The following is an 11624-nucleotide window of genomic DNA, read 5'->3' as shown; positions in this document are numbered from 1 at the left end:
GCCATCTCCCCGGCCCCCAGAGTTTTTTTTTTTTTTTTTTTTTTTTTTTTTGGAACCAGGAATTGAACTCAGCCCTTGCGCTTGCCAGGGAAGTGCTTATTCCACTGAGCCATCTCCCCGGCCCTGCATTATTTTTAGAAAATAGTTTCTAAGAGGATTTCTAAAACTTTTTTTTTTTTTTTTTGGAACTGGAGATTGAACTCAGACCCTTGCGCTTACAAGGGAAGCGCTTATTCCACTGAGCCATCTCTCCAGCCCCATAAAACTTCTGATGAAAGGATACTAGCACTTGTCTACCAAGTGAGTCCTGTTTCTGGTTTCTTAAGACTCCTACTGAGAGAGCTGGCCAAATAGTTCAGCAGATTAAAGCACCTGCAAACAGGTGCAGGGGCGGGGGATTCAATCCCCAGGCTGGGATTCAATACCCAGGCCTGCCTCACCAGCCCTGCCTATGCCAGCCCTGCCCCCAGGGCACACTAAAACAGTAATTGAGACTGGACATGATAGCACCTGCCTGTAATCCCAGCTCTTGGGAGGCTGTAAACAGGTGGATCACTACAAGTCTGATCTAGTAGTGAGACCCTGAACACCCTGTTGACCCTTCCCTAAAATACAATAAATAAATAAATAAATAAATAAAATCCTACTGACACTTTTATAGATAAGTGGATGCAACTAGAGACTATTGGCAAGTGAAATAAATCAGACCTGCATGTGCAAACATTATATTGTCTTGCTAGTAAGAACCTGAGAGAGCAAGTAAAATCTGAAGGTATAGTAGATACCATGAAAGAGAAATTTGTTCAGTGGGAAGGAAAAACTGGGATGAGGAAAAGGACAAAAGAAAGAAGGGAAGGGGCCGGGGAGATGGCTCTGTGGAATAAGCGCTTCCTTGGCAAGCGCAAGGGCCTGAGTTCAATCCCCGGTTCCGAAAAAAAAAAAAAAGAAGGGAAAAGGATATATTAATGTATATATGCAGGGTAGTTTGGCTATTTCTATTGCCGACTTCTGCTGGTCTTTTAAGGATTTTTTTTTGCTCCAAATGTCTTCAGGGCAGGTTTGGCTGGCTTGAGTTGTGGGGATAGAACCACAGCAATCTGAGCCTGACTGCTTTGTTGAAGCAGCCACTTAAGGAACGGAGCTAAGGGGCAGGCCCCCTCTGCTGGTCTTTTAAAGCCAACAGTTAATGCTTTTTTTTTTTTTTTTTTTTTGTTATTTATTTTTATTTTTATTCCTGGTATTTAACACAGGATTGGGGGCTGGGGAGGTAGATTGGTAGAATAAGCACTTGGTCCTGAGTTCAATCCCCAGTACCACAAAAACAAACAAACAAAAGGAGAGAGAGAGAGAGAAAAAAAAAAAAGACAGGGTCTACAGGGTCTCACCACATAGACAGGAGACTCGCAGTGATTCTCCTGTTTTCAGCCTCCCAAAACACTGGGATTACAGGTGCACACCACCAAGCCCAGTCTCATTTGCTGGCTCAGAGCACTCCAGGGGTGGGGCTGGCACTTAAATGTATTTTTTATTCTTTTCTTTTTTAAAAAAATTTCTCACAACTTTTTTTTTTTTTAAAACAATTTTGCAGGTTTATTGCCAGTCCTACGGATAACCCACAACTATTATGGACTACTGGACTATATTGGATTATTTAGTTGAATTCAGCCACCTACAATATTTAAATAACAATGGAATACCCGTCTCTGACAAAACTAAACAAAAAAGGGGATATAAATGAAGGACCATTTTGTATCTGTATATACAAAATAGTTAAGATAGACATACAGCTACTTTCTCTTAATTCAGTGGGAAGATTTGTACTAATACTTTTTGGACAGGATATCATGTCTGCATCTTGTACTATGAATAACCACTAAGACAACAATATGCAATGTATTAATTATTGAAACTGTCCTACTAATCAGTTTTGAAACTGTCTCATTGGTATTTGTTTCTCAATAAAATAAAAAAAAATTTTTTTGCAGGTTTATACCTGGCTAAACAACTACTTTGACAATAACATTATATAATACAGAAACCATTGTTGAATTCCTATTACTTTGTTTAATGAAATTTTGTATGGTTTAAAAGAAAATGAATCTTACTGAATGGATGCTCCTTTTCTTTTTGTAGTACTAGGTATTGAACAGGGTGTTCTACCACTAAGCCATGTGTCCCAGCCCTTTTTATTTTATATATATATAAAATAAAAATATATATATATATTTGTGTGTGTGTTTTGTGTAGGGTCTTACTATGCAGCTCAGACTCATAGTGATCCTCCTGTTTTAGCTTCCCTAGGCCTGGGATTACAGGCGGGAACTGCCACGCCCAGACTTGGGTTACAGGCTCAGCATGCTCAGGGGCAGGGCTGGCGGGGCAGGTGGTGCCAGGGATCAAACCCCATTCCCTGTGCTTGCCTAAGCAGGTGCTTAGTCCACCTGAGCTATTGTACTGGCCCTCCAACACTTCTTATTTTGCAACAGGGTCTGGTTAGTTCCTCAGGCTGGCCTTGAATTTATGACCTTCCTGCCTTAGCCTCCTTAACAGTTGGAATACAGAGATATGCCACTATGCCTGGCTCTGAATGGCATCTTAAAAGATATCCATGACAAACAAGTGGTTCTAACAGAACTAAACATTCATACTCTCTCTCTCTCTCTCTCTCTCTCTCTCTCTCTATATATATATATATATACACACACACACACATATACAACACACACTCTTGTTGTTAAACTTAGTGCATTATTTAGAAAACATGTGATAGTATTTGGTAAGTTAAAAAAGAATCTGTATTTAGAATAACTACATACAAATAATCTCACTGAGCGCAATGCATTTTTAATGTTTGCTCCACAACCCAATCATAAGGAGTATGATCTCAAGCCAAAATTAAAAGAAATGGCTATATACTCACGGTTCAGGATCTAAAGTATCATTTTTCTTTTTTTCAAACTGATCCTTGGAAATTGTCCTTGTTTAAAAAAAAAAAAGTTAGGTAAAATTTATTTCTTAAATATAACTACTGGGTCTCTGGAATAACTTATAGTTACTTGAACAATAACAAATGATATACAGCTGAAACCTCAAGTAGATGTAACAAATATGAAATTTAATCCACACTATTCTTTTTCCATACATTCCACTAAAGTTTATTTTTCATGTATCTACTTTTCTTTGTGGCTCTAAGGACAGAACTCAGAGCCTTTAGCATACTGGGCAAGCATTCTACCACTGAGCTTTAACCCACCCTCAGCCCTACAATCCTATTATTAATCCTACAGGCTAAAGAATTAAATAAGGAAAAAGTCAAACATGTAGAATCCTAGTCATTTTGGTGAGGCTGTGGTTTGACTGCTAGGCTTGCTCAGGAGTTGTGGAGGTAGCATCTATATCGCTGAAAATGGCTTCCCTGGTGGAGTTATCCTGAATGTGAGACATGGCCACTTTGTGGCCAATCCCAACGTGGTCAGAAGCTTAAAGACTAGGAAGCCCAGTCTAGAGAAAGGAGAAAATCACAAAACACTGGCAGATAGGAACAAATATGGTGGGCAGAAGACTTTTTAGGTATTTCAAAAACATACGGTAAATAAGATGAACATACAATTTTTGGTTTTCCTTTTTCTGCTGGTTAATCTACCACTCAAAAGTAAGTATCTCGGTCAGAGGACAGGCATGGGAGGAAGAAGTTAACTCAGTGCAGGTATGAGTTAACAAGCCCGTCTTTAATGCAGCAAGGAGACAACATTGGTATTAATCTGCATTAGCTCAATGATTTAAAGGATGAAGGAAATGGGCATGGTGGAACATGTCTGTAATCCAGGCAGGAGGATCACCTCAAGTTTGGAGGCTGGCTTGAACTTCAGAGCTGTCTCAAAAAGATTAAATAAATATTTAAAAACACCCACCAATGTTGTCCTTTATTTTTATTTTATTTATTTATTTTTTTTGCAGTACCGGAGATTGAACTCAGGACCTTACACTTGCCAGGCAAGCGCTTATTCTACCGAGCTATCCCCTGGCTTATTCCCTGGCCCAATGTTGTCCTTTAAATCAAACAAAAATGATGGTTTAAATGGAAGATAAACACCAAGATAAAAGATGGGCTTTTATGCAAAATGTACTTTGTGCTGCCATTTCTGTGATTAGCTCTATTTGGTTTCTTAGATCTAAGTGAAAATCTGTAATTTCCCCAAATGGAAGTTGATGACTGTGAGAAAAAAGTCATCCATCCGGATATCCATCTCCCCTCTCCTCCCCTCCCATCCATCCATCCAAGGTCCTTCTGCCTCAGCCTCCTGAATGCTGAGATTACAGATATGCATCACCATGCCTGGTGAAGAAATGATATTTTTGCTTCCTTTTTGAGGAAGGATCTTGTTGGCCTCAAACTCATGGGAATTCTCCAAAGTGCTGTGATTATAGGTGTATACCACCACAATCAGCTAAAAAATAATTTTTAAAAAGAAATATTTAATAAATGTCTACAGAGAACACTTGAGTTAGTGAAACACTACTGTAGGCTTTTCTTTTCTTTTTTTTCTTTTTTTTTTTTTTTTTTGAGTGCTTGGGAATTAAACTCAGTAGGCACTGAACTATACATCCTTAGTCCTTGCTGAGATGTGGTCTTAGTACACTGACTAGACTGGCCTCAAATTGTGATCATTCTGCCTTAACATTCTCAGTAGCTGAAATTAAAAGATTTAGTGTGTCCAGCTAGACACCCATTTTTGTTTGTTTGTTTGTTTGTTTGGCATTATGGGAGATTGAACCCACTGTCTTAGCACTGAGCTATATTCCCCAGCTCTTTTAAAAATTTTTTATTCTAAGACAGGGGCTCACCAAGTCTTTCTTTTTACTCTGAGTCAGGGTTTCACTAAATCTCTAAAGCTATCTAGGCTGGGCTCAAACTTGTGATCTTCCTACCTTATTCTCCCAGAGTTCTTTTTGGAATTATAGATATATACTGCCTTGCCCAGCTTAGACCCTTAACATCTTCAAGTATAAATATTTATACAAATACATAGGTGCACTCAGGTGTGCACATACACGTGTACACACACACACACACACACACACACACACACACACAAACAAATGTAGGCATAGTTTTAAAAAAAAACTGCAATAAAGTCAAAATGGCTGACACTGGATTCCCTTTTAATCAAGGACAAGAGAGCAAAATGAGAAGATAGTACTTACGTCTGGGGTTGTGAAGGGTCGTCACCCAGGGTCACATTCTCGCCCTGGATCTCTGTGAAACACTTCTCACAGAAATGATACCTGTCAGCAAGAAGGCCATACTTGGGTGAACTGGTCCATCATAACACACAGCCACCCAAGCAACGAAGCCACCAATCAGAGCAGGGCAGAGCACCACGACGAAGGGGGGGCGTTGTTGGTTGATTGATGGGTCAGTGAGGACAATGAAAGGAACAGGGGCCAGGTGGGGAAGGGTAGGATTAGAAAACAGGGAAGGGAACAAATAGCACAGACACAGAGGTAAGACGCAAACACCAGACAACACAGAGCAGAAAGCCAAGGCAAAGCATTGATTAGCATTCGGTCTCATTGCACACGTCACAGGCCATCATCACTAAAAACGACAGGCTTGGACCAGCTCCAAGATGCAAATGCTTGCAAGGAGTTATTAATACTACGATTGCATGGAGCCTAAATTTAGGAATTTGAATTTTGTTACAAAATATATCGCCAGGATTTGAGATGGAAAATTTTACTTTGAACAAAACAGTCTGACAAAAAGACTTTAAAAAGCAATTTCAACTGAAATAGCTTTGTTTTTCAAAATGAAAAATTTATGCTTGACAGCAATTCAGAGGTTCTAGTATTAAGCCAGATCTTTAAATGTGTGAGAATATCGAGTACCCAGAACTAGTTATAATTTTTCCTGTTATTTTTTTTTTTTGTTAATCACTCAGTTAATTGTATTATAATACAAATGAAACCAAATCCATATTCTGGACAAACATTTAACAGAAATGTAGTCAGGGTCAAAGACTTTCCAGGCATTTATTAATAAAAAGAGAAAAATTGTGATATATTGTATAATAATACAATATATGTAAATATGAACAATTTTAAAATCTTAAAATTCAGTTCTAAGCTTTGATTTGAAATTTTGGTACTTGGACCAATCATTCATCAATCTGAGATACTTGGCGAATGAATGTTCTGACTTGGTGACAACCCAAGTTAAGCAAATTTAGAGGTAGTCTTTAAAGCACAATCTGCATTTGAGAAATTATCCATCACACCAATTTCTTATATGATAACAACAGAGCCTGGGCTCAAGCTATTAAGTTAAAACAATTAAAATAAAAGGATTAAATGTTTGGAAAGGACATGAACAAGAAATCAACAAAAATGCAGGTGGATGCTGCAATAAAACAAGATGAGCACACAAGAATACTATAAAATAAACAAGCTGAATGGAAGTGAATTATACAAGCAAAAAGATGAGCATAAAGCGGCGACGGCAGCACAATAAAATGCAGGTTTAGCACTCAAAACTACATCTACGAGATGCCAAGAAGGATTAGTATTAAAGGCACTGTGACAAAGACTGGAATGCCATGCTGATCCCCAAGTACAGAGTGATACAGCAGCTGAGTGAGGTTTCAGTCACTCACCCACCCACCAGTCACTCATTCAGCTCTGACTGGGATGCAGGATGACTATGGGGAAAGGGCTCCCACAAGTCCCAGTGCTACTCTTCCTCAAATATATAGAGCATTTTGTCTGCTAGATTTCGCTAACCAGAACACAGCAAATTTAAAGCATAAAACTTTAGAGCATGCACAGTTTTTTCAAGATTATCCAATTTCCCCTATTTGGCTGATGAACAGGGAAAATTCACTACAGGCAATAACTGGATATAGGGGCTTGTTTATTTTGGACCAAGTCAATTAATAAAGTGTGCTAACATTAAAAACTGACTAGGAACAGATTAACATTGTTGATACATATATTTATAAAAATAAATATACATATATGAATGTACTATAGCAATATTCTGGTCATCCACTATTTTGGAAATATTCTGACAAAGCCTTAGGATGATATAATTTTAAAATTTCCATACCTAGGAGGGTACAGTTTCACTTGTAAGACAGGATAAAAAGTATAAACCAACTTAGTGGTAACCAAAATAATATGCAAAACCAGAACATTCATTCTCTCAAAGTCAAGTATTTCCCCATTGAAATGAAGCTCAGAACTGACTGCTCCATTCATTATACAGCTGATACACCATTATGGGACAGGGAGCAGGATTCCTGGATACAGTTTGAAATAAAATTACTACTGTGATTGCAAGTGAGTCTAAACAGTTTTAAAATCCTGGGATTCAGGGCTTTTATTTGTGTAGGGATCAAAATCTAGCAACAACCAGTAAACAGGAACCTATCCCTTTATAGCGGATGGGTCAGAGTGTCAACAGACCCAATGTCTGTCCCGAAGCACTGAGAAATCAGAAACTATCTTGTTTAAGGGGACAGAGAAGACCCATGGTCTTACCTCATCACCCTTCAGCAATATGAAGGTATGGTATAGAATGGAGAGGGAGACACCCATTTAGCCAAACCAGTTGACATAACTCCTGCTAAAGTAACTATCATGCCATACTGCCCCTATCTATTACTTCATCCAAACTTTGTTTCTCCCAGAAATATATTTAGAAATTCACTTTTCAACCACAGGAGCCCAAATGACATTCTGTCTTTTGTGAAAGAAGCAGTTTGATGAATATGGAATTGCAAAGAATTTCACAAATTCTGATGATGATATATATCTGGGTTGCTAAAGTTAGCATAATGTAACTGCACGGTTTATAAGGGTAATTTAATATATGGACTAAATTTTCAAATGCAGATTTTTTTTTTTTGTGGAACTGGGGATTGAACTCAGACCCTTGTGCTTGCCAGGGAAGCACTTATTCCACTTGAGCCATCTCCCCGGCCCCCAGATTGTTTTTTAAGTACTGTATTAGTATATGCAATTGGCAGTGGGGGAACACTAAAGCCTCATATGCTAAGCAAGCATTATACCATTGAGCTACACTCTAACTTTCATTACTACATCAGGATGGCTACAGATAATCTCTAATATCAATATCTATTTACTGGAAAAGCTGTAAGTTTTCCCAACGTGTGTTATTTCCAAATTGCCAAAGCATGGGAACAAGTGAAAATGCAGCTACACACCAGTTATATGAGGCTCACTTGTATAAATGTTTTGTAGAATTTTCTATTGTTCTAAGTGCCCAGTTTAGCACAAGTGACAAAACAACTGTAAGAACACTATAGTGTTCATAAACAAAAATGAGAAAATGAAGGCAGTTAGAATGTTTATTACATAATTATATCACTGCTTTCTTAGAACCACAACATATCAATTACTCAAGTATAGCATTCTAGAGAACATGAAGGTTGGCCTACCCTTTTGAAATGTATTAATAAAATACAACTTTTTATTTGGACTTCTCAAGAAAAATATACTATTTTTGTTTAGAAATGAAGTGGCGGGGGGGTGAAGTCCCAGTACTTTAGAACTCTCAGGAAAGTCCTGTGTTCACACTCCATAGGTAACATTCTCTATGGTGGCTCTAATACCTCCTGATCCTATTAATTCTATTCAATTTTAAATGCTCTCAAAGTTATATGGCCAAAATCTGTTCAAATCAGTAAAGGTAGTGTCTTTTTTTTTTTTTTTTTAAAGGTAGTGTCTTAACTGACCCAGGAACAGTGAAAACAAACAACAACAAAAAAGTTCTGAAGATTGGTAAATAATCTGCTATTTCTTCTAATTAATCTGTTATTTCTTCAAAACTATGCTGGTTGTCAGAGTAGCAGGGACAGTATCTTCATATTAACATAGTAATATTAACTTGTTCTTTTAAACAACTTTATTTTGTTTGGCACATTAACAGTCATCAATGTTTATTCCTATATAGTAATCCACCGGACCTTGGGCAACAGAAAGATGTTTTGTGCCTGTCTTGGATATTGTTTAACTTGAGCCATTATGATGTATGCTGAGGGTCATGGTGGAAAGCCATAAATGGAAAAGCCACAAATTCTGGAATATGATCTGTTCATTGTGGGATGGATCTCACTATGAAAGTGTCATAGTCTCATTGTAAGTTGTTTTAAAATGCTTCTATTGATAAAGAGAGAAACAAATTAAACTGAAACTTTTCAGTAGATTGATCATATATAGGCTACTATCTTCCAAAAAACATGTCTTTTAAAATGTGCTGGAACCCAACCAATGTGCCTGGCAGGATTTATGATTCTTTTTTTTTTTTTTTCCAAAGTTTTATTGATAAACAGATAGCAATGAGACAGTTTCAAATCAAATCGGAAGTACAGTTTCAACAAATATTACACTGCATATATTCTTTATGATTCTTTCTTGAGATATTTTGTATCAACACTTCTTTTTGTAAATAACAGGACTTTCATAAGTTTTTGGTTTTTTTTTTAATTTTAATTTTTTTGTATTTAGTACAGGGTCTACAGGGTCTCACTATGTAGATCAGACTCATAGTGATTCTCCTGTTTTCAGCCTCCCAAGTGCTGGGATTACAGGAGTGCACCACACCAGTCTTAATCGCCCTCTCAGTATGCCCTGGAGGTGGGGCAGGCACGGCAGTCCAGGGATCGAATGCTGGCAGCTGCGCTCTGCCTAAGCAGGCGCTTTAGTCTGCTGAGCTATCTGGCTGCCCTGTGAGAGTTATTTTGAACATGGTTATATTTTTTTAAGAAATTAAAAGAATTGAAAAATAAAAGAAAAATAATGTCAAAATTTCAACTTTGTTAGGTCTGTGTATGGGCTTTTGAACTTTTAGAATATATGTAATTTAACCAAGACTGCTGAAGAGCAAAATAATCAAAACACCAAATTAATGCTGACATTTAATACTTGAACAAGACAAAGAACGAGCACAAACTTCATCTTGGTCATACAAAAATCCTGATTGTCAGTTCAGATATGGAGCTGACATTATTGAATTTAACCAAATCCACAATTTGTGTTTTGAGGCCTTAATGAGGCCCTTAGGCTATCAGTGTGTTGTCACATAAACGAATGGATATGAAGGAGCTGAATTTTTAAAATAATCTCAAAACTGTGTTAAACTGTTATTTGTATAGGGAACCAACTATAACAAATACTTTCACTATTCTTCTGTTTGAGACAGGAGATATGCTCTATTCTCTTTCACATTTCAAAAAAAGATAGTAACTATTTTTCAAGGAGGCCTATTGTTGTTCTCAGAACTCTAAAATAACCATCTTAAACAGGGGTACTATTCTTGAATTACATTTTTAGAAATGCCAGATCTCATTTTGTATTGTGTTGCTAATTTGGAATTAGAAAATAAAATCCTTCAGGTTTTTTGAAAAGTAGTAGTATTAGGGCAAATCTTTGCACCAGACTAGGCAGGCTAAATTACCTAGGCAAAAATTCTCTGGCAGAAAAGCACAGTAACCACTTTTTCTATTCTCTATTTTGGAGAAGACACTGTATCCTTTATCTAATCTAAAGCAGTGTGACAAGTGCTTTTCAGGTTTTATTTTTATACCACAGAAATGTACTTTACAATTAAGCCTACCTGAGTTGACCAAGAAACAGAGTTTGTGGCATTTTCAGTGAACTTTTTTTGCGGAACCGGGGATCAAACTCAGGCCCTTGAGCTTGCCAGGGAAGCGCTTATTCCACTGAGCCAACTCCCCGGCCCTTTTCAGTGAACTTGAGGAAAGAAATAACATACCCTTTTGTCCTACAGTGCAGCCAACTTCTAGATGCTTACCTGTTCTGATAACTGTAGTAAGCTGCATCTCGAGGAATCGTGCACAATTGCTTTCCGTAACAGCACAATGTCTGCGGGGAAAACTCATACTGCAAAAACAAAGAAGAAGATACTAAAAATATATTCTACTTTCCATTCCACAATATTCTAGTCCATGATGGAGACTGCCAGTATATTACATAATTTTTAAATTAAGGAAATAGCTATTTCAAGGTGTACTTTGGCTCTAAGAGATAAATATTACAGACAGACAAAATGGGTAAGGGACAGCCAGAAAGGTCTCCTTGATAAGCACCTCTAGCTTTGATCATATCTTACCTCAGGTAATCAGCTGTGTTATAAAAGGCCTGACTGAACCTGTTAACTTCCCAGCATACATTTGTGCTTAGAATGAGTCATCCTATTTACTGTGCTAGTCAGCAAAGTTCATTTTCCAAAAAAATTTTAAGACGGTACCTTGCGCCCACAGCAATATCCAAGGGACTGCATGACTGGGTCAATCTCTTGCTCAAAGACCTCTGCGAGTTTACTGCAAAACTTATAGACCCGGGACGTCTTACGATTATAAAGCCAGGCATTGTTGAACATAAGCCAGACATCATCCACATATTGCCAAGGTTCTTGATACTGTCCTGTATCCAGCTTCCGTTTGATGGTAGAAAGGTCCATGGGATTCTTCACAATGTCAAAATAATCCTTAAAAACAAAATGGTTTCAGTCTAGTGGATCCCTCAAATTTTAGAAGTGTTTTCTTTCTTTTTTTTTTTTTTTTTTTTTTTTTCTCGTTTGG

At 37.5% G+C, this 11624-nt stretch overlaps 1 protein-coding gene across 2 annotated transcripts in view; it reads right to left on the bottom strand.

The window, feature by feature from the left end:
• Crebbp (CREB binding protein) overlaps positions 1 to 11624 on the bottom strand; it is a 153586-nt gene that overhangs the window by 22635 nt on the left and 119327 nt on the right. For both annotated transcript variants that reach the window (XM_004627820.3, XM_023711344.1), the window contains 4 exons: positions 11291 to 11530; positions 10835 to 10923; positions 5206 to 5286; positions 2921 to 2977 (listed from right to left, as the gene is read on the bottom strand). In XM_004627820.3, the coding sequence (XP_004627877.1) occupies positions 2921 to 2977; positions 5206 to 5286; positions 10835 to 10923; positions 11291 to 11530 (467 nt within the window). The remainder of the gene's footprint in view (positions 1 to 2920; positions 2978 to 5205; positions 5287 to 10834; positions 10924 to 11290; positions 11531 to 11624) is intronic.

Source organism: Octodon degus, unplaced genomic scaffold, assembly GCF_000260255.1.
Source record: "Octodon degus isolate 3935 unplaced genomic scaffold, OctDeg1.0 scaffold00021, whole genome shotgun sequence".
NCBI lineage: Eukaryota > Metazoa > Chordata > Mammalia > Rodentia > Octodontidae > Octodon > Octodon degus.
The sequence above is the reverse complement of the archived record's forward strand: the minus strand, read 5'-3'. Positions and strand labels throughout refer to the sequence as shown.